Source organism: Cibotium barometz, chromosome 53 (assembly GCF_041138505.1).
Source record: "Cibotium barometz isolate CiBa-2024 chromosome 53, ASM4113850v1, whole genome shotgun sequence".
Taxonomy (NCBI): domain Eukaryota; kingdom Viridiplantae; phylum Streptophyta; class Polypodiopsida; order Cyatheales; family Cibotiaceae; genus Cibotium; species Cibotium barometz.
The window spans coordinates 15,977,908-16,001,349 of NC_141098.1; the positions used below are offsets into that span (position 1 = coordinate 15,977,908).

Genomic DNA, 23,442 nt, shown 5'->3' on the forward strand with positions numbered 1-23,442 from the left:
AAGCTTTATCTCCCACTGCGGAAGCAAGAATGCAACTTTTCTCCCACTTTATGTGATGAAATCACCAAAATCTGGTTGCTGCAGATTTAGGACAGCACCTTAAATGTGCTCTGTTGCCCTTCCAAAGTACTGTACAGCAGTACTAAGTGCTCACCTGTGATGTACCAAACCTGTACTGGCAAGTACAGCAGCTGAAATTGAACCTTTTCCTCACTCAAATCAGTGTACAGCCATGCCAAAACTTGCACAAAGCTGTGCCAAATCTGCACCAGCAGGTACAGTAGCAATAAATGCTCTCCTGGCTGTCCAAATGAGTGAAAATCAGACTTTTACAGTCCCGAACACTGCATACAACAGTCCCGAACAGAAATTGGGCAAAAGCCCCTTGACTGCAAGCTGATTTCTGAGGATTCAAGGCATAAAAGTCTTGCCTGCTGCTTTGCCAAGCTCAACAAGCATAAAATCTTGAAAAGCCCCTTGATTTAAGATCAATTGCTGATCATACATGGTACATTGACGCACATGAAGGCATCCGGAGTCTTCGCGATGCTTCCCCCTGGCCACATATACATCCAATACATGAAAGCCCCTTGATTTACAGGCACATTGAGTGCTTGACAGGCATCAACACATTGCCCAAAGCATCAATTGAGAGTGCCTGCATGCAAATCAACTTAATCGGCACAAAAGCCCCTTGATTTGCACTGCAATTTGCTGCAATTTTGCCCGAATGTGCGATTTCTCACATCATACAGCATGTATGAATGTTTAATTGCACAATTACATCAAAAGCCCCAAATTTTGACATCCAATTTCCTGCAAATTGATCCTGATTGTGACCAATGTCACCCAATTTTGCCAATTTTGAGCAATTTGGCACCTGACCTGCTCAATTGCAAATTGGACATGCAAATTCCAAAAAAATTTAAGCAAATACCTCAGGTAATTTGTGATTTTCTCTGAGATTTGCAGGCTGAATTTCTTTGTGTTGATGCTGTTGCAGAAAATCTGATGCTGTTGCAGAAGGGGGGTAATGAAGCTGCTGTAGCTGTAGCTGATGCACGGATGGTTGGGCAGCGAGGTGTTGTGGGAGTGAAAACTCTGATTGGCTGCCCATTCACGACAAAACGGAATTTCCTGGGGCCTTCTATGAGCGCTGCCCAGAAGCCTGTTGAATGTGCTGTTGACGGGCGCCGAGAGTTGTGCGCGCTGGCCTCCGACTTCGCCTAGTAGCCAGCCGACGACTTCGCCTAGTAGCCTTCGCCGTGTAGCACTACACGCTTCCCAACGGGGTCCACCTAAAGGCCTTCGCGTATCAGCCCGAGCTTCTTCTTCGTCCCAGATTTGCCACCACAGCCTCTGCGCCTCCTGGTGTATTGACGCCCACCTCCTAGAACTCAACTCGTCTAACACCAGCAACAGTTCTACACACGCAGCCGAAGGCTGTGCTCAGCAGGTCTCTTCAGTTCTGTTTGCCTCAGCTCTGATACCAGTTGAATGGGAGAGAGAAAATTAGGGTTAGAGTTCATGTGGGAGACATACACAGAGAAACAAGGGAGAGAGAGAGAGAGAGAGTTGTGGGGATAAGTCAACTCATCAAGATGAGTGTGTGACTCCCCTATCACACATGTATATTGCACTAGTACACATAGTGCACTTAGTACATTAAAAGTACTAAGTGTACTATGTACTATAACTTATGGGCTTGTACACACTATAAGGGTGGGCATAGTGCCTTTACCCCAACAAAGTCCATCTTTTTGTCACTTTTCGTTATCGTTTCATGTTGCCTGAACCCTGTCATAGATCGAGGGTCAACTGCTCCATCTTGAAGTAGAATGAAGCCGCGAGGCACAAGGATCCCGTAGCTCCATTTCATTTGAGTGAGGACAATCACATAAATCGGTGTCCCATGACCGCTTGTAAATTGTTGATATGCCCCCTAACAGCATAAGCACCTCCTTGGTATCTTGCATCCTCCTTATGAGCATCTTCAAGCCACTTCCTTTCCACCACGGCAGGAGTTTTCTTCTTGTTGGTACAAAGCTTCTTGGAAGGGCGCTCATCCCAGACAGAAAGCAGCACATCAGAATATCCACTCACTGTTGCATCATCTTTAAGCTGTCCCTCAAATTTAGAAGGCTGCTCTTTCAGACGGCTTTCGAGGCAGCCCAAGAAGCTGAGGAGGTGCATCCATTGTGAACCCGGCATACTGCTCGTCTTCCCCAGTTCCAAAGGCCTTCTCCCAGGTGCGCTTCTTCCCGACTCTCTCTAGGAGCTCGTCCAATTGTGGGAGCTCGTGTGAGGCAAGATTGGTGACGAAGCTGAGCTTCAACAAGGAGAGGTGGAAATCGCTCCCCTGACTCTCCGTCGTTGGATCAGGGCATATCCTCCTTGCCTCGTGCACCTGTGCTGCCCACTTAGTCTTGACTGCAAAGATATCTTGAGACTGGAAAGGAGTACTCCCAAACTTGTCATATATTGGAAGAGACATGCCATCATGGATTTCCACAACGTCCACCAAGGGAAAATTAGCCTGGAATAACCCCCGGTGATATTGATTTGGTGGAAACTCTAAGGGATTGGTTTTCATCCATTCTCTTTTGCTGCGAGGAGTTCCCTGCTGAATTCCCTTGCCAGACTTGAGTCGTTGAACATGTTGCAGTACAGCATCTCTGGCCTTTGCTTTCGAACTCCGCTTCGCAAGCCCGCACGACAACAAAACAGAATTGAGTTGCTTCGATCCCATGTTGGCCAGGCGGCCCTCGAGCTCCTTCCACCGCTTCATAGCTTGCATCGCGTGCTCTGTGAGAGGATCCTCCTCCTCCTTGGAGGGCAAGCATGCCAAGGAGGCCATACTGCGGTGAATGCCAAGGTAGCAGCAAATTCGGTAAGCACAGCAAAACACCTGCTACAAAGCGAGGGGCGTTATGAAATTCACAAGAAGTTTTAGCCTTCTCCCATATTCTTTCCACACACAAGTGCCATGCATGCATGCATGCAGATTTCTGCACATCTCTCTCTCTCTCTCTCTCTCTCTCTCTCTCTCTCTCTAAGGTATTTTGCAAACAATAGGCAATGCAATATCTTTCTCTTCACACACACAAACACACACAATATTCTCTCTCTCTCTCTCTCTCTCTCTCTCTCTCTCTCTCCACGTGGCTCTCAGCTCGCTCTCCCTCTCCCCAGCAGGCGCTCTCTGTCCTCGCCCCCCACCCTCACTGTCTCCCCTCTTGCAAACCCTAAACGGACTGCTTCCCAGTCGAGAGAGAGAGAGAAAAAAGAGAGGGCGTTGTTCATAGACTGCTGCGAAAGAGAGTATAGCTACCTCTGCATCACATCATCACATCTTCTAATAATCAATCACATCATCACATCACAGCACTAGCCACCTCTGCATCACATCATCACATCTTCTAATAATCAATCACCACAACCCTTTACTCACACACCCACGGAGCCACAACTCCGTCACAGCATGTAATACTTCAAACAGCAAAGAGAGGCCACAACCCCTTCACACATACATCAAGCCCAAGGAGGCTGTATTCCAGAAAACCCTGAATATACAATGATAATCAATTATGCCCCCGCTGAACCTGGGTTGGCACGTGCGTGCCCTGGCTGTAATCCTGCTTACCACGCAGGTGTGGCTTTGCTGAGAAGGCTGTCCATTGCCTTGCTCTCTGGAATCACGCAGGTGTGACCCTGCTGCTTGCTTCCTCTGCTTCGAAGGGTTCCACGCAGGTGTGGTCCTGCTGAACGGCCACCTCTGCAACCCCCTTCCTTTGCCACGACCTGCTGATGCGCACACAAGCCTTGCTACAGCCCACGGCTGCCCACGATGCTCTTCGCTTGCTACTTGGTGTAGGCGATGCCCCTTCGCGTGACCTGGCTGCTCTGTATGTAGGCGGCTGCTCCACGATGGGACCCGTCTGCTCTAAGCGTAGGCGGCTGCCCCTTGATGCGCTACCCGGCCATCTCCTTGATGCGATCCGCCCCTACGCACTGTGCAGCCTGCCACGTTTGTGTGCCTCCTCTCGCTTGCCCTGTGTGTTGTGTGTTGTGTGTTGGGTGTTGTGTGTTGTGTTATGCCCAAGCACCCCTTTGCCTATGCATACCACCGGTCGGCCTGCAGTTGCTCCAACCGTCTCATGGATGGGCATGCTAGATCCCCCATGCCTCCATCGTATGGTCGCCCATGCCTGGTTATGCACCCATTTGCATCTCCTTTCCCTAATGGGCTTCCATGCCATGCCTAGTGTAATGTACCCACACCACACCAAGCTTGTCCGGCCACCTCCATCTGAACGAACTTGAACCATAATACTTGGACCCTTAGTGAGCTCTCCTAAGGCCCAGTTCAACTGTAACTCCAAAAACCCTTGCAGCTCCATTTACAAGTCTTATGCTAGCAACTCCTCCGTCGGCTGCGAGCATGCGGTATCCCCCGCGTGTCATTCATGACCTCGCATGACGAGCGTCCTCGTCACACTCCACCCCTCGATTCCAGACTCCCTTCCCTCGAGGTCGGATCAAAGGGTGGTGAACATTATACTCGTTCACCTGCTCCTCAAACTTCCACAAAGTTGGAGCCTTTTGCCACGAGTTCTCCTCAGAACCCTTGCCTTTCCACTTACACAAGTATGTCCTGTTTGGACCAAACTGATACCACCAGTCCTTGTGCCTGATTATGTGTTCCAACTCAAACCCACTTCCTCGGTCAACTACCAAGGCTGGTCCTCTGTCCACTACAACCCGCTATGGGCCAAACTCTTTTGGTGCTGATCTGAGCATGGATATGTGAAACACCGGGTGTACCTGCATGTGCTCTGGAAGAGCCAACCTGTACACCAAGTCATTAATCTTCTCAACAATCCTGAATGGACCATCATACCTCCTGGCAAGACGATCAGTGATCCCTGAAGGCAAACTGAATTGTCCTGGATCCATCTTTAAGTAGACCTTCTCACCTTCTGAGAACACTTCGTCGTGTCTCCTCTTCCTGTCTACATACTTCTTGTGCCTAGCTTGTGCTTTCTCCAATGTTCTCCTAGCCACCTGTAAAACCGCTCCCGCCAAGTCTTCAAGAATCCCCCGCCTGCGGGTGCAACTTTGGCCAAAGGCTGCACAACGAGATCTCCGGGTGACCATGGTTGGTAGCCACAGCTAAGCTCGAACGGAGAAAAGCCCGTAGAGCTATGCCGGTGAGAGTTGTAGGAATATTCAGCAATATCCAGAAACTTTGACCAATCTTGTTGATCCAGCTGTACATAGTGCCTCAGGTAATCTTCCAATATCTGGTTCACCCGCTCCGTCTGCCCATCAGTCTCCGGATGGTACGAGGAGCTGAACCTTAGTGTTGTACCTGCTAGTGCAAACAGCGTGTCAAATCCCCTAGGATCTCCTCGTGATCGTTACTGGTACGAGACTCGAATCCTGCAAACAAACGAATAAACAACAAACAACAAGGGGGTGCAGGCCTGACTCACCTCCCAACCATAACAGCCGTGGGCAAGCCCACAATCTTGGCTGTCCCCACCGAGCCACGAGCTGAGCTAACTAGGTTGACGTACCGACCAATCGTCTCTTCGCGACGTCCCATACCGCCACGAAGCTACCCTCGCGGGCCTCGAGATTGCTGCCGGCCTCGGCTGCATAAAGCAGGTGCACGTCTGCACTAGATACAGGCTCCAAGACCATAGAGCTCTCACAAACTCACGAGACTCTCTATCCCAATAACTAACCTTGGCCACCCTTTTATAGGCTCTTGGCCGGTCATTGGGCGTCCACACTTGGGTGCCCGCCCATCCATACTTGGGTGCCCGCCCGTTAGTCTTTCCCTAACTCAGCTCGTCAATCAGCCTGCCTAGCTCCAAGCTTCCCCAAGCCTCGAAACTAGTCTTGTGTGCGTGTAGCACACGGTAGATACACACTGTGCACATGACATACTCCCCTTCCTCTAAGAGCTCACTCCTGAGCTCACTAAAAAGCCAGGGTAATCTCTCTGAAGAGTAGTCAATGTTTCCCATGTAGCGTCCTCCTCAACACGATCCTTCCACTTGATCTTGTATTCCGTGATAAGCGTATTACGCAATCTTCTTTCACGAAAGCCAAGAATCTTTTCAGATTCGTGCAGAACAAATGTCATGTCCTCGACATCTATGATTTCTTGAGGAGTAACTATCTGCTCCACCCAGTACTTCCTTAAGTCTACTGACATGAAATACAGGATGAACTTTCACATGAGAAGGCAAATCCAATTCATATGCAACTGAACCAATCCGTCGTGTAATACGAAACAGTCCACAGTATCTAGGGGATAATTTCGAAGATCGACCTGTCCGTAAAGTCTCGGAATCTTTCAGAACTCGCAAATACACCATCGTTCCTTCAGAGAACTCTCTGGGTGAACGATGTCTATTAGAATAAAACCTGTCTCGGTCTTGAGCACTTCTAATAGATTCCTTCGCAACTTGTAACATTTCCTGCATATCTTGCAAAAAATTACGTGCTGCATCATGCTGAAGTCCTGAGAATCCTACTGTAACAGGTGATCTAGGTTGAAAACCATACATAAGCATGAAAGGACTAAACCCTGTATTCGTATGCTTAGTACTGTTATATGCAAATTCTAACATAGGAAGATAATCCTCCCATGAACCTTGTCTTTTGGATACATATGCACGAAGCATATCCTCCAAAATCTGATTCACTCTTTCAGTCTGGCCATCAGATTGAGGATGATCGGAGGAACTCAAATTCAAAGTTGTTTCCAACTTCTCAAAAACAAGTTTCAAAAAATCACTCGTAAACTTAGAATTCCTATCACTGACTATGTCCTGCGGTAACCCGTACAGTCTAAACAATTGCTCGATAAACTGCCAAGTGCTCGATAAACTGCCGTGCTAATTGCGTAGCTGTAATAGTCTTCCGGGTCGGTAAAAATCTAGCCATCTTTGTCAAGCGATCTACCACAACCCAAATAGAATCGTGGCCTTGATGCAATCCGGTAATAAAATCCATGGAAATACTTTCCCATTTATTACCTGGGATTTGCAAAGGATGCAACAACCCAGCCTGTCTAAAGCGTTCAGCTTTATTTGCCTGACAAATTTGACATTTGAGAACATAATCTTCTACATACCCTTTCATCTTTGGCCAATAAAAAGTGTGTTTCACTAATGATAACGTCCTGTGTACCCCAGGGTATCCAGCAGAAGGGGCGTCGTGACACTCCTTAAGAATCTTGGACCGAATGTCCGAGATCTGTGGTACACAAATTTTGCCATTACGGAATAGTAAACCATTCCGAATCATCCACTAGTCTCCTGCAGCCTGAATGGTAGACTGCTCAGTCATCGAGTTTTGGTCAATCAATGAGCTCCCGTCCTGGATCTTCTGCCAAAATGGACCAAAATAACTATCAGTCCTGCAAAGCCCTCTCAATGACTGAAATAAGTCGGTAGAAATCTCGGTGAACGACAAAGTATTCACCTCTCTAATTCGACTAAGTGCATCTGCAACACTATTCATGGACCCTTTCTGATAACGAATCTCGAAATCAAAATCTTGCATTAACTCCGCCCAACGAGCTTTCCTTCCTCTCAAATCATCCGCATCACACACATACTTGATTGACTGATGATCAGTCAATACCACAAACTTGGAGCCATATAAATAATGTTTCCAAACCTTGAGAGCATGAATCACAACATAAAGCTCTTTCTCAAGGGTTGGCCAACGAGATTGAGTGTCGTCTAGCTTTTTACTTTCAAAAGCAACCGGTCTACCATCTTGAAATAAAGCAGCCCCGATAGCATAGTCACTGGCATCAGTTTCGAGAACATAAGGCCGACTAGGATCGGGTAATGCTAAGATAGGTGCTTCCTTGACTTTATCTTTCAAAAGTCTGAAGGCCATATCCAAATCGCTATTCCAAGTGATCGGCTGATTTGACTTACGTCCACGACCTTTCAATAAGTCGGTCATCGGTCGGTAGTGTGAGCTGAGAGTACTCCCGTACAGATTTCCGAAGAAAAACAACAAAACCGAGAAAAGAACGAAGTTGTTTCACTGTTCGCGGTATAGGCCAGTCCAGAACCTTCTGAGCTCGGTCATAGTCAATGCTCAATCCATCTCTAGTGATCTTGTGTCCCAAGTAAATGATGTCGGTCATAAAAAACTCACATTTACTTAACTTAGCATATAGTCGATTCTGTCTTAAAATAGATAAGACAATCGTGAGGTGTCTGACATGATCCTCAAGAGTACGACTATATATCAAAATATCATCCAGGAACACCACCACAAATTTCCCCAAATGTTCACGAAAAAGATCGTTCATCATTTGCTGGAAAGTGGCTGGAGCATTGGTTAACCCAAAAGGTAATACGAGAAACTCGTAATGGCCATACCTAGTCCGAAAGGCGGTTCTTTCGACATGCCTTTCATGAATACGTATCTGGTGGTAGCCAGTACGTAAATCTATCTTCGTGAAATATTTCGCTCCTGCTAACCGATCAATCAGGTCATCTGATCTAGGGAGAGGATAACGGTTCTTAATGGTCAACTTGTTCAATCTCTTGTAATCTATACACATTCTCCAGGTGTTGTCCTTCTTTCTCCTAAGCAACACAGGTGCACCCCAAGGTGATTTACTTGGACGGATCTGGCCCATCCTCAAATAATCTTCAAGTTGTTTAGCCAACTCATCTTCCTCAGCTTGGCTCATCCTGTAAGGTGGAATACTGACAGGATGAGCACCAGGGATCAAATCAATACGATGATCTACTGCCCGTTCAGGTGGTAAACCCGATGGCAATTCCTGAGGAAATACGTCTTGAAATGAATCAAGTATCTTCTGTAATTCTTTGCTTTCAAACACACTTAATTCATTTACATCCAAAGAAGGGATGAGAAAGGAAGAAAGTGGAATCAATATACAATGGAAAGCCGTATACAAAGAAGAATCCATTATATTTCCAAAATCAATTGTATTTACAAGAGGTCCCTGAGAGGGATGAATACAATCACCTAAAATACTATACTTGGTGTCCCTATGCTGAAAAGAAAAAATATGACTAGACCAATCTATCTAGACTTAAAGAGTCTTAAACCACTCAATCCCTAATAACAAGTCTACATTTTCCAGGTGCATAACATAGCATTCCAGAGTATCTTTGTAGTCCTGAATCAGGATTGGAAGCATCTCCAACTTTCGATCCCATTCTTGTCTTCCCGCAGGTAGGCGTACCTCATAGGTATGATCGCTGGGTGTCGTATCAAGACTCAATTTCTGCACAAGTTTGTAGTTAACAAAATTGTGTGAGTTGCCAGGGTCTAAAAGAATGTAAATCTTATGACCATTCACTTCTCCATAAACTCGGAGAAGATCCTGCAAGACAAATACTTTAGAATTGAACAGACAATCAGAACAAGTACTAGGGCGAGAAAGTACAGTAATTGACGTACCTATCAAAGACAACTGGTTAGCTGCCTTTGGCTTGGGTCCTGCGTTTGTCTTGGTACCCTTTTTCTTTGGGCACTTGTTACGCATGTGTCCTTTTTCTTCGCAGATAAAACAATGTCCTTCCTTCTTGAGCTTCAAAGCCCTAAGGAGTCGTTTTTTCTTCACTGGTGTCGAACTTGAATTCTTCGAAGGTTGGTCCGAAGACTTGCCTTCAGTCGTGTTAGCCATAGGTGCGAAGAACTTTCTTTTATGCTTGTTCCCCTGCTCGGTAACGGGTTTCGACTTGGAAGAGACCATTGTATCATCATAGATACGAGCTGAATGAATGGCCTCGTCCAATGTTTTACATTTGTTGTTTTTAACCTGTAAACGGTATGAGTCTGGTAAACCAGCTACGAAGAACCCCAAAAGAGTAGTGGGATCCATCTTTGTAGCTTTCATCTGCAAGTCACGAAACTTCTAGAGGTAGACCTCATAAGTGAGGTGCTGCGAGATCATGGTCAAAGCTGAAAACCGGACAACAACATCATAATCATCCTCTTTCTTGAGGAATTCTTTCTTGAAGACGTCTTCAAATTGTGCCCAAGTTGTTGGCTTAGGGTTGAGTTCCTTCCACCAAAGCAAAGCTTTGCTGGACAGGAAACCTGCTGCTAACTGGATCTTCTTTCCATCATTATATGGATGAAACTGAAAGTGAACTTGCCACTTATGTAGCCACGTGTCCACGATCTCCTTGGTGCGCTGCTTTTGCTCGCCCCCGAACGGTTCCGGAGTAATATTGGGGCCTAAAGCTAAAGCCAAGGTATCCATACCCGATAAAGTAGAAGAGGGTAGTGGTCAATAGAGTGATGGAGTTCTGCAAAGCTTGCATCTGGGCTGCGATTTGTGCCTGACATTCCGTTGAAGAAGCTTCGAGAGCTACTTTGAACTCTTGGAAATCTGATTTTGACACAAAATCGTCAAAAAGATCGGCATCGGTACCTTCCGTAGTTGTGGCAAGCCTTCGCGTTCCACAAGGGGCTCCAACTCCGATTCTTGGGTCAACATCGTGAAGAGGGTAAGTGGAGAGAAAATTCGATCTTTGCACAATAAAAGTGCGAGTGAACTTGAGAGCTTGAGAGCTTGAAAACTTGAGAGATGTGTGGCAAGAAGTCCACTTAAGGAAGTTTATAAAGGTTTCCAAAAAAACTAAAAGCTCCCAAAAGCTATCTTTGGCTTTTGCTTTTGTGTTATATATATATATATATATATGTATGTATGTATTCTAGTTTCTTTAAAAAAAATAAAACACCTTGAAACCTTAGAGGGGTTTTTAAACTTTTTTTTTAAAATTAAACTAAAAAAAAACAAAAGCCCCAAAAAAAACGTGTGCTTTCCTTGTTTTTTTCTCTTTCCTCCTGGATTAGTGCTGCTAGCGTCACCCACCCAGCTACAGGCGTGCTTTTTCCTTGCCGTCGACCACCTCGCCTGTCGGCTGCTGTCGTCACACGTGCAAGCGCCTTCTGCCAGCTTTCCTGCCGGAGCCTTCGCGCCACTCTGCGCCCCTTGTAGGCCTGGCCACCAAGCCACGTAGGCCTAGACGCTTGCATCGCTGGGACTGGGCGCCCGCTTGGCCTGGCCTCGGCACTGCTTGGGCTGGCTACGCAAGCCTGGCCGCCTGGCTACGCAGGCCCATGCGCCCGCCTGCCAGCCTCGATAGCCAACCAACATCACCCGCCAGCGCACAAACCTGCCAGCGTATCCACCTTCTCAGACGTGCTCTCTCGCTCATTCGAACCAAAAGCAACCAAGATGCTTTTTCTATTTTCTCTCTCTACGTTCATGCGACTGCACAAACGAGTCTCTCCTCTTCTTTGCAAAGCAAACGACCCTACTTAGACTACCGCCTCCCATCAACATGGGTTTCTTTGATGAAGAAAAACACATACTGAATCTGAAAACAGCAGTATGCCTAGAAAAAACAGCAAGCTTTTTTAACACATACCTTTCTTCGACCTCATCTTCTCTACCTACCGACTTGCTCGTTCACGAGGTATGCTCTGATGCCACTGTCAAATCCCCTAGGATCTCCTCGTGATCGTTCCTGGTACGAGACTCGAATCCTGCAAACAACACACTTGCTTTCCTTCAAGTATAATGCATTGTCCTGTAAGATAACCAGCACCTTCTCCACATCCTCCAAATGCTTCAGCCACGTTGGGCTGTAAATCAGCATATCATCCAGGTATACCACCACAAAGTCATCCAGATGCTTCTGAAAAATCTGATTCATGAGGGTAGAGAACGTTGCGGGTGCATTTGTCAACCCGAATGGCATCACTAACCATTCATAGGACCCATATCTTGTTCGGCAAGCTGTCTTCTCCACATCTTGGTCCGCTATCCGGATTTGGTAGTACCCAGACCTGAGGTCAATTTTGGTAAAGAACTTTGCTCTACCCAACTGATCAAAAAGCTCCCTCAGATTTGGAAGCGGGTACTTATTCTTTATTGTGATCTTGTTTAAGGCCCGGTAGTGAAACCGGCCTCTGGTATGAACCAAAGTGCGGTGGACTAGCAGCAGTCACCCTTCCACTTGTAGTCTAGATTTGAAAACCAAAATAGATTGGAGTTAAAGTGCCCAAATCTGAAAACAAAACGACAGCTGTTGGCCCCAAAGCTTGGCGCCCCTTGCGGTATTTCTTTATTCAATTTCAAAAGTATGAAAGGCTGAGTACAACAAAATCAGCCAAGAGATTACACCTGTATGTCCAATCTAACAGCCCACAATACCTCTTAGCACAGAGGATTCACACACACAGATCTGTGTCTCAAAGCAACACTCTGTGCCTCCCTCTGATCAGCCAAGACCATTAAGCAGGGCAGCCATGAGCATACATCTGGCATATCTCAAGCACATGATTCAACATCTCAGCTCATACATTCATTCACTGTTCAATCTTTGTCTCCACCCTTTTCAATCTGCCATACCCCTCCTCTCACAAGGGGCCAGATAGCTCAACTCTACAATAGACATAAGGCAATAGAAAGAGAGATAGATGAACAGATGTAGAGCTTACCAAAATCAGCTCGTGGGTTTGCACCGGAGGAAGTAACGGTACCAATCTGTACTTGCAGACACTTGTTTCAACAACCCTGCTTCACACGTGTGAGTGTACTTGTCTGTACCTTCCTCTCTGCATCCACTTCAATGCTGTACCTGCAGCTCTTTGATGCTGCACCGACTGTACCAAGAAAACTCCGCCTGTACCAAGGAGAGCACCGCCTGCAGCTGTACGGCTCTGTCTGTACCAGAAAGTACGCCGCCTGCAGCTGTACTGATGCGCATGCTCCTGCTGTACCCGACTGTACCTAATGGTACAGTTCTGTACCTGCTGTACAGCCACCTGTCAACAGTCGTACAGGTGACTGTACCTGCTGTACGGCTTCTGTCAGAGCCCACAGCTTCTGTACCTCCTCAGGCTGTCAGCGCCGCCTGTACCCACAGAGGAAACTGCAGCAGAGTACAGCAGCCGTACTGTACTTGCAGTCGTACAGGGCTGTACGGGCTGCACACCTGGACTGTACGGCTGGTTTGCACCAAAAAACAGCAGCCAGAATCAATCTTCAGCAGTCGACTTGCTCTCACGTTTCTTCTCCACGCTTCCTCATGCACGATTCCCCAAAAGCTAGAGAGAGAGAGAAGAGAGAGAGGCATGCACTCCAAAAGTGGAGTTGCCCCCTCCCCATAATAATCCTAGGGCCCCAACTTTAATAAATATTAAAGTTCCCTAGGGACCACTAAGGCCTAGGGGCAACCTTCTATAAAACATTAAAATTTTAATGTTCTAGTTCCCCCCTTCACACCTAGGGATGTCCACACATCATTATCTCTGTACGGGCACCCCACATGTTTTGACTCAGCAACCACCATGCCCACACTTGTGCTGTTCCATTTTCACAGGGCCATGACATACCCCCCTCTTGAAAACTGGCAAGCGTCCTCGATTGCATTCTAGTGATACAGCAAAATATCCAAAGTGAAATATACAATATGGCAAGATCAGCGTCCCAATCTCTCTAAGCCATGCACATGTATCAACATTCACTGCAAACCAATGGCGTAGTAATAGTCCAAGTTGTATACCACTGTGAACCATACATATCCATGTGACTAGTACACATATATCATAGAAGTCCCATAAACAGATGTACTGTCAGCCTCAGTACCTTCGGGTGAGATAAAAACTGCACCAAGCGACCTCTAGATGTCATCTGAGCCTGTCTGTATCAAGGGAGTGGAGGTGCTATCCCCCTCTTGAGCATCAGGTAATGCTCCAGACCCATGCTCTGCTGAACCTGAATGAGCCACAACAAGAGTCGGCTCTAACTCAAAGGCATCGAGATAAAGCTGCAAAACCTAAGGTGAATCTGTTAAGTCACCTTCCTCCATCCACTTCGCATCCATCGGTGAATAGTTCTTGAACTTCACAAGATAGCGACGGGAAACTTTACCTCGTACCTCCTTTCCTTATGTGCCAGTATCTGCTCTGGAATCAGAACCTCATCAAGTTCCTCAACTTCTGGCTGAGCCTCATCTGATACATCCTCAGGCACATCCCCATGGAAAGGTCTAAGGAGACTCACGTGAAAAGCATTGTGAATCCTCCAGTGATCTGGTAGCTTCAAGCGATAGGCTACCTCACCAATCTTTTCCAATACCTGAAAAGGCCCATAATAACGCATGCTCAACTTAGGGAATAAGCGCTCTTTACCCTTCATCTTCTTGAGTCTAGCCTTTTCAAAGCGCAAAAGAACCCAATCACCCAATGCAAACTCTAAATCACGTCTGTGTGACGGTCTGCGGCTTTCTTTTGCTTCTGCTGAGTTTTCTGGAGTGCCAACTTAACTCTCCGATAAGCTTCATCCAAACTCTCCACATACTGATCAGCCTCAAAGATCTTATCCTTTGTATGCAAAATGGGTGGTACCTTCTTCCCTCCTTCCACAATCTCAAAAGGCGCCTTGCCTGTCGAGGTATGTACAGTGTTGTTATATGCAAACTCCACCAAAGGAAGATACTTTTCCCATTGTTGCTTGTGCTCTGACACATAACACTTGAGAAGATCCAACACTGTAGAGTTAGCCTCTTCTGACTGACCATCTGTTTGTGGATGAAATGACGACGAAAACTTGAGAGTTGTACCCATGTTGTCAAACAACCCTCTCCAGAACAAACTCGTCATCCGTGGATCACGGTCACTAATGATAGACGTAGGCAAGCCATGATATTTGAAGATGTTCGCCATGAACAACTTCACCATATAATCCACTTTGATCGTCTTACGCACGGGAATGAAATGAGCCTGCTTACTGAACCTGCATATGATAGTCCAAATGCCATCATTGCCCGTTTGTGTCCGTGTGGAAGATCAAATATAAAATCCATGGCAATGCTCTCCCAAGGTCTATCTGGAATAGGTAAAGGCTGTAGTAACCCTGGTGTCTTTTGACAGTCAAATTTTACCTTCTGACATACGATGCATTGCCTCACAAAGGCATCAACATCTCTTCTCAAGGTTGGCCAATAAAAGAAAGTCTCCACTGCTTTTACCGTGGCGTCAATACCCCTATGACCTGCATACGGTGGAGCATGACTTTCAATCATAAGTTTGAGTCGCAATGGCCTGGTAACACACAGTCTGCCATGCATCAATAAAAACCCATCTCTGAGAGTATAGTGCTCATGCCGCTGACCCTCAGACATCTGATCGTACACCCTGCCAAAGTCCTCATCATGGGCATACTGCTCTTTCATTTCATCAAGCTCATGATGATAAGCAAGTGAAACTGCAGAAACCTGTGGCTTGCGTGACAAAGCATCTACCACTACATTCTTTTTGCCTTCCACATGCACAATCTGGAAGTGAAACATAGACAAAAAGTTGGCCCAACGCATATGCTTCTCTGAAAGCTTAGTCTGCGTGAGGAAATAACGCAAGGTTTGATGATCTGTCTGCACAGTGAAATCAGCCCCAAGCAAATAGTGTTTCCAGGTAGAAAGAGCATGAATTACAGCCAACATCTCTTTCTCATAAACCTATAAATGCTTCTCGGCATCTTGCAATATTCTACTCTCATAGGCTATCACATGTCCCTCTTGCATGAGAACTGCACCAATGCTACTTCCACATGCATCACACTGGACAACAAAAGCCTTTCGGAGGTCCGGTAGCACCAATACTGGATCCGAAGTAAGCTTTTCTTTGAGCTTTTTGAATGCTGTAATTTTTCGATCAGCCCATCTAAACGGAGTTGCCTTCTTTGTCAAGGCATGAAGAGGCGAAGCAATTTCAAAAAAGTACCGTATGTACCGCCTGTAATAGGAACACAATCCTAGAAAGCTGCGTACATCATGCACGGTCCTCAAGTCTGGCCAATTAAGAATTGCTTCCACCTTTGCTGGATCCATACGGACTCCATGTTTAGACACAATATGCCCCAAGAAATGTATCTCTTGCAAAAAGAACTCACTCTTCTTGCCATTAACAACCAGCCTATGGTTCCTGAGTTCTGCAAACACAATGGCCAAATGCCTTCTATGCTCTTCCTCAGTTTGTGAATGCACAATCATATCATCAAAGAAAGTGCCCACAAACGCTCTATGAGGCCTGAAAATCCTGTCCATCATTCTGTTAAATGTGGCAGACGCATTTGTCAAACCAAAGGGCATAACCAAGAACTCATACAACCCAAACGTGGTTCGGAATGCTGTCTTATGCACATCCTCGGGTCTAATACATATCTGATGATACCCGCTTTTCAAGTCAAACCAAAGGACATAACCAAGAACTCATACAACCCAAACGTGGTTCGGAATGCTATCTTATGCACATCCTCGGGTCTAATACGTATCTGATGATACCCGCTTTTCAAGTCAATACGACTAAAGACTGTGGAGCCCTGTAAGCGGTCCAAAATGTCATTGATCCTTAGTATGGGGAATCGATTCTTGATGGTATTCTTGTTCAGCACCCTGTAGTCAATACACATGCGCCAAGAACCATCCTTCTTCTGCACTAAGAGCACAGGTGAGCAAAAGGGTGATGAGCTAGGCTGTATCAACCCTTTATTCAAAAGCTCCTGCACCGGACTCATAATCTCTTCCTGTTGGGCTGCACTAACACGATACAGCGGTCTATTCGGTGGAGTACTACCAGGAATTAGATCAATGGCATGATCTTCTGGCCTCTCAGGAGGAAGTTCTCCTGGCAATGACTCGGAAAAACAATCTTGAAACCCACATAAGAAATCAGTCCTGTCCTTATCTAACATAGACAAATTAGACTTAGACTCATCATCTTGTGCATCCTTTACATAAATCAAGTACGCGGAAAGATGCTTTTTCATTACTGATGAAATCGCCGAAGCGGATACAATAGGAACAGATTCCCCTTTGAGTTTCACATCCAATACATGTTCTTTCCCTCTATGAGTCAAAGTGATTTTCCTATTGTAAGTGTCCACCACCGCATGTACTCTGTGGCACCATGGCATACCCAACAAAACATCACAACCACCCAGAGGCATGATGAAAAACTCTTCGCTGTCCACATAACCCTGCAAATGAAGCCGAAGCTTCCCAATGATAGGAGTAACGGGTTCTGCATACCCTCGACAAGCCATGTTAGCCTCATGTAACGGCCCCATCTCCTCTGCACGAATCCCCAATCGGCCAGCCAAATCTGGTGAAATGAAGTTGGCTCTAGCACCTGTGTCAAAGAATATCAAGGCATTCTGATCTCTCACTTTGCCCCATGCCCTGCACAACTCTGTTTCTTCACCACCTGGCTGTTCCCCCACAAGATCAGGAACTAACCCTGCAGAAGGTTTTGGTTTCTTTGACTTGGGCTCTCCTTTATTGTCAGAGTCCTTTTGGGACTGTCTCTTGGGACAATTGAATGACATATGTCCCTCTTCAGTACAGTAAAAACATTTCCGAGCATCTCTAAAAGCCTGTCTTTCCTCAGAAGTCCTCTTGGGCATTGGCAACTTCTTATACTTCGTCTCTGAAGACCCTTTAGCATCACGAGAAGCATCCCAAATTTTTCAGCTTTCTTGCTCAAGTTCTTACTGCCTTTAAACCCAGATGATCCTCCAGTGAGTAACGCATTAGCTGTCATAGCATTTTCAATCATCTGTGACATGTTCGTTACTCTTGTCTTGATACAATAATCTCGCACCTCTTTGGGCAGCCCACAACAATACTTCTCTACCTGCTCAGACAAAGGCACTGCACGGTAAGAAGTCAACTGGGAGTAAAGCTTCCCAAAACTTCTTGTTATAATCTTCCAAATTTTCACATTTTGAAGCATCCAACTTGTGCCATGCAGTCATAACATCCACCTCAAATGTAGATGTGAGCCATACGGAAGAGAAAACCTGTTTAAATTGTACCCAAGTAGTGGGTGCTATGCCCTGCAAAAGAAGAGTAGACCACCACTGCAAAGCATTGCCCTTGAGAAAAGTGGCAGCTTTCCTCACCTTAGAGGACTCTGTGTAATTCCCACCAGAAAAAGCAGCATCAAACTGCTGTAAAAAGGTGAGTGCTTTCAATTTATCTTTGGCTCCACTGAATGTATCAAACTTCACTGCAGCTCCCCCTTCCTTGTAATCTTTCGCCTTACCCATAGGCGTTAGATTATCATATGGAAGTGGCTTCGCAAGATTGCTGTCCCCAACATTTATGCCCATCATCGGGTCAACATTTCCCATTCCCACACCAGGCATACCATACATTCCAGCCATGTTTCCAAACATTCCATTCTACATACCACCATATTGCCTTGCATTCCAGGTTGCATGCCCCCAAACATATTTCCTTGCATACCGGACTGCATACCACCATACATATTCCCCTGCATACCAGGCTGAAAATTAGCTCCAAAAGGCCCTGGCATACCCATGCCTCCCTGAGGATAACCCCCAGTCATGGATTGGAACACAGAGCCACCACCAAAATAACCTGGATGCATATTCTGCTGAGGAATGGATGGCTGTCCAAAGAAGGAACTCTGAGAGTTTGCACCATAAGCATGCTGCATGTTCGAAAACTGGCCAAAAGATGGATCCTGTGGGATGGCACCACTATGACCCTGAGAAAGGTTCTTAGAACGAACCTTCTTCTTCTTCTTCTCGGGCTCTGTACGGGATCTCATAAATTCAGCAAACCTCTCACTCTGAGTGAGCTGCATAAATACATCCATAACACTAGCCAAACGATCTTTGAACCGAGCATCATCATCCTCTTTACCAAGCACATCTTCTGGCTGTGTTACATCCTCATAAGGCTCAGCATCTGCAGCCTGTTCTCCTGCAAAAATATCCTCAGACACATTCCTCTCAAGAGAGGTCTCTTGCTCTTCCTCTTCATGATAAAAGTACTCATCCTCTGTATCAGACATGCTTGCTGAATTTTTCAGCAATGGCTTTCTTCGAGGCAACCACGAGCTCACCCCCTTCAGAAAGTTGATGATTGTTCCCGGCAACGGAACCTTGAAACCGGCCTCTGGTATGAACCAAAGTGCGATGGACTAGCAGTCACCCTTCCACTTGTAGTCTAGATTTGAAAACCAAAATAGATTGGAGTTAAAGTGCCCAAATCTGAAAACAAAGCGACACCTGTTGGCCCCAAAGCTTGGCGCCCCTTGCGGTATTTCTTTATTCAATTTCAAAAGTATGAAAGGCTGAGTACAACAAAATCAGCCAAGAGATTACATCTGTATGTCCAATCTGACAGCCCACAATACCTCTTAGCACAGAGGATTCACACACACAGATCTGTGTCTCAAAGCAACACTCTGTGCCTCCCTCTGATCAGACAAGACCATTAAGCAGGGCAGCCATGAGCATACATCTGGTATATCTCAAGCACATGATTCAACATCTCAGCTCATACATACATTCACTGTTCAATCTCTGTCTCCACCCTTTTCAATCTGCCATACCCCTCCTCTCACAAGGGGCCAGATAGCTCAAATCTGCAACAACTAAGGTAATAGAAAGAGAGATAGAAGAACAGATACAGAGCTTACCAACATCAGCTCGTAGGTCTGCACCGGAGGAAGTAACGGTACCAATCTGTACTTGCAGACACTTGTTTCAACAACCCTGCTTCACACGTGTGAGTGTACTTGTCTGTACCTTCCTCTCTGCATCCACTTCAATGCTGTACCTGCAGCTCTTTGATGCTGCACCGACTGTACCAAGAAAACTCCGCCTGTACCAAGGAGAGCGCTACCTGCAGCTGTACGGCTCTGTCTGTACCAGAAAGTACGCCGCCTGCAGCTGTACTGATGCGCCTGCTCCTGATGTACCCGACTGTACCTGATGGTACAGTTCTGTACCTGCTGTACAGCCACCTGTCAGCAGTCGTACAGGTGACTGTACCTGCTGTACGGCTTCTGTCAGAGCCCACAGCTTCTGTACCTCCTCAGGCTGTCAGCGCCGCCTGTACCCACAGAGAAAACTGCAGCAGAGTACAGCAGCCGTATTGTACTTGCAGTCGTACAGGGCTGTACGGGCTGCACACCTGGACTGTACGGCTGGTTTGCATAGAAAAACAGCAGCCAGAATCAATCTTCAGCAGTCGACTTGCTCTCACGTTTCTTCTCCACGCTTCCTCATGCATGATTCCCCAAAAGCTAGAGAGAGAGAGAAGAGAGAGAGGCATGCACTCCAAAAGTGGAGTTGCCCCCTCCCCATAATAATCCTAGGGCCCCAACTTTAATAAATATTAAAGTTCCCTAGGGGCCACTAAGGCCTAGGGGCAACCTTCTATAAAACATTAAAATTTTAATGTTCTAGTTCCCCCCTTCACACCTAGGGATGTCCACACATCATTATCTCTGTCCGGGCACCCCACATGTGAATCATTTGATATTTTGACTCAGCAACCACCATGCCCACACTTGTGCTGTTCCATTTTCACAGGGCCATGACAGGTAGTCTATGCACATCCTCATGCTGCCATCCTTCTTCTTCACAAAAAGAACCAGGGCCCCATATGGTGAACGGGAGGGCCTGATAAACCCCGCTTCCAGGAGCTCATCCAATTGCTTCTTCAACTCGGTCTTGTGGGTCTTCTCACCCAAGGTGACAGGCACTCCTTTTGCCCGTTTGCGGCTGCTGAATTTACTGCCTTCATCACAGAGGTTGTATCTACGTCTACTTTCATCCCGCACTCCTTGGCCTTCTGCGGAGTGATGAAATTGTGGGTTGCCCCACTATCCACCATAGCCCGCACGGGCCTTCCATTGACTATGGCTGAAATATACAGCAATCTGTTGAGCTTCTCCTGAGATCCCTCTTCGATGGCATTCAGCCGTTGAATTGTACCCAAGCTCTGGACATTGGAGCTTGTCCCATGTACTTGCTGCTGCTGCATTCCCTGCATGGACTGTTTAAGAGGACAATCCCTAGCAAAGTGATTGCCACTGCAGATAAAACAATCCACCTCCTTGCTCTTGGCCGTGGACTTAGCTGAACTGCTGGTACCTGATTTGGAACTTTCAGCTTTGCCTCCAGAAGCTCCCTTCTTGGAAGAAGTGGCTGCATCTCCTGCGGTCCCCTTTGGAACATACATGGTACCGCCACCCTTAAAGTCCTTCTTCTTGTTTTTAAAGCCCACCTTGGCTTTTGGTCCCCCTGTAGGGTTTCCTTTAGATGCAGCCGAACCAGAATCTGATCCTTTCTTCCCTTGGGTTGAAGATCCTCCTTGACGACCTGGTTCCTACCAGTCCGTCAAGCGGTCGGCTGCCTCATAAGCTTGAGTCAGATTTGTGACATTCAGACGACGCAGATCATTTTGAGCCCACTCCCGGAGTCTATGAGTGAAATGGAAGAACCTGTCCTCATCTGACATGGTTCTAATCTGCAGCATTAAAGCCTGGAAAGCCTTTATGTATTCTCTAATACTTGCAGTGTGTTTCAAGCTATCCAAAGCTTGTCTGGCTCTCCACTCCGAATTCAAGGGTAAGAACTGTTTCTGTAAGGCCTTCTTCATCTCTTCCCATGTAGAGACGGTGAAGACATTCCGGTTATTGGACACATCGTCCAAGTAGTTTCTCCACCAAAGCTTAGCATCTTTGGTGAGAAAGGTAGATGCGTGGAAGATCTTCTCAGCTTCCGTGGTGAGTTTAGCACTCATGAAGAACTGCTCACAATCATACAAGAAGTTTTCCAAAACCTTGGCATCCCGAAATCCTTCATAAGATATTCCGGCTCCTTAGGCTTAATCTTGCTGGCTGTTCCACCACCCTTGGCTCGCAGATCAACATCTAGTTGTGCTATCTGAATCTTTGTATCTGCCAGCTGCCTACCTAGAGTAGCTAATTCAACCATCACTTGGTTATAGCCTGTATCTAGGCGGCCTACTTCATTTCTGAAGTAATCTGCACCCTGCTCTAGGGCACTGAACTTTCTCTCCAGCTCTCTTACTTTCAGCCTAGTAGAGAGCCGGTGGCCTTGTAGCTGCACTCCTACTGTAGCATGATGTCCCGGTGGGTCGGCCTCAAGATCTTGCACTCTTTCGGCCTCATTTTCTTCTACAATCTCCATCACTTAGTGATTCTTTGATTGCCTTAGGCTCTGATACCACTGTAATGAGGGTCTCGCACAATCTCACTTTTTCCCTTCAAGCTGCCTGTGCTGAACCACTACCATCCCAAATAAACCAACAATCTACTAGTCCGTCCCTCCTAGTAATAAGAACCCACTAAGCTATCAACATCCAAGACATAAATCACAGCATAATGTAAACATCATAGCACTAGCTACCTCTGTATCACATCATCACATCTTCTAATAATCAATCACCACAACTCTTTACTCACACACCCACGGAGCCACAACTCCATCACAGCATGTAATACTTCAAACAGCAGAGAGAGGCCACAACCCCTTCACACATACATCAAGCCCAAGGAGGTTGTATTCCAGAAAACCCTGAATATACAATGATAATCAATTATGCCCCCGCTGAACCTGGGTTGGCACGTGCGTGCCCTGGCTGTAATCCTGCTTACCACGCAGGTGTGGCTTTGCTGAGAAGGCTGTCCATTGCCTTGCTCTCTGGAATCACGCAGGTGTGACCCTGAAGCTTGCTTCCTCTGCTTCGAAGGGTCCCCCCCCGGCAGGGCCCCGGGCGGGGGCGCGGTGCCGCGGTCACCCGGGGTCCCGAGGGGGCCGACGAGGGCGCGGCGGTGCGATCACCCGGGGTCCCGTGCTACCCCCGGGCGGGCCGACGTGGGCGCGGTGCGATGGTCACCCGGGGTCCCGGACGAGTCTCGGGGGGCCGACGAGGGGGTGGTGCGGCGATCAACCGGAGTCCGGGGGGCCGACGGGGCGCATCGGGCCGGTCACCCGGCGTCCCGACAGGGCCCCGGGCCGGTCGGCGGGGGCGCGGTGCCGCGGTCACCCGGGGTCCTGAGGGGGCCGACGGGGGCCCGGAGGGACGATCGCCCTAGGTCCAGTGGGGCCCTCGGGCCGGCTGACAGGGGCGCGGCGGTCACCCGAGGTCTCGGGGGAGTCTCGAGGGGGCGACGGGGGCAGTAGATGTTGAGATTCCATTTGTTGGTACCCCTCCGAAATACTCGGGGGGTCCTACCATTGGTGAGTCTTGTCTGCTCTTTGCCGGCGTTTCCAAATCTTCGACTTGCCTATGCAATCGATGATTAGACGACCGTCTGAGAAGCGTTGTGCCGCATTCTTGAAGTAGGTGATTCCATAGGGAAGGAAAGCTGGTGAGAGCAGGGCAGGGTTCCATGTTCTCATGAGGTTGCCCGTATCCGAGAGAGAGTCCCCAAATGCAAACACAAAGGAGGGGCACGCATCAGCGGCGCTTTGTGCGTGATCAGTTGAGGCCGCTTGCAGACATGATGAAAGGACCAACAACATTAACAGCATTTGGAACCTCCAATTGAAGGCCA

The 23,442-nt window shown here is 47.2% G+C and overlaps 2 protein-coding genes across 2 annotated transcripts; both read right to left on the reverse strand.

Moving 5' to 3' along the window:
• Positions 1-1,742: 1,742 nt before the first annotated feature.
• LOC147608349 (uncharacterized) lies at positions 1,743-21,272 on the reverse strand. Its single transcript, XM_086789091.1, has 2 exons — positions 21,011-21,272; positions 1,743-2,908 (listed from the first exon to the last, which is right to left on the reverse strand). The coding sequence occupies exons 1-2, from the start codon at positions 21,092-21,094 to the stop codon at positions 2,135-2,137; spliced, it is 858 nt and encodes a 285-aa protein (XP_086645217.1). The 5' UTR covers positions 21,095-21,272; the 3' UTR covers positions 1,743-2,134.
• Positions 21,246-21,662, reverse strand: LOC147608350 (uncharacterized). Its single transcript, XM_086789429.1, has one exon. It carries the CDS (start codon positions 21,660-21,662, stop codon positions 21,246-21,248), a length of 417 nt encoding a protein of 138 aa, XP_086645555.1.
• Between the last annotated feature and the right edge of the window lie 1,780 nt (positions 21,663-23,442).

What these genes read in the sequence shown, in the direction of transcription:
- LOC147608349 (XM_086789091.1), bottom strand. Translation starts at nt 21,094, where the DNA reads ATGTTCCAAAGGGGACCGCAGGAGATGCAGCCACTTCTTCCAAGAAGG. An exon ending in AGCTGAAAGTTCCAAATCAG is followed by an intron (nt 2,909 to 21,010) that starts GTACCAGCAGTT and finishes GCTTTGTAGCAG; the next exon opens with GTGTTTTGCTGTGCTTACCG.
- LOC147608350 (XM_086789429.1), bottom strand. Translation starts at nt 21,662, where the DNA reads ATGAGTGCTAAACTCACCACGGAAGCTGAGAAGATCTTCCACGCATCT.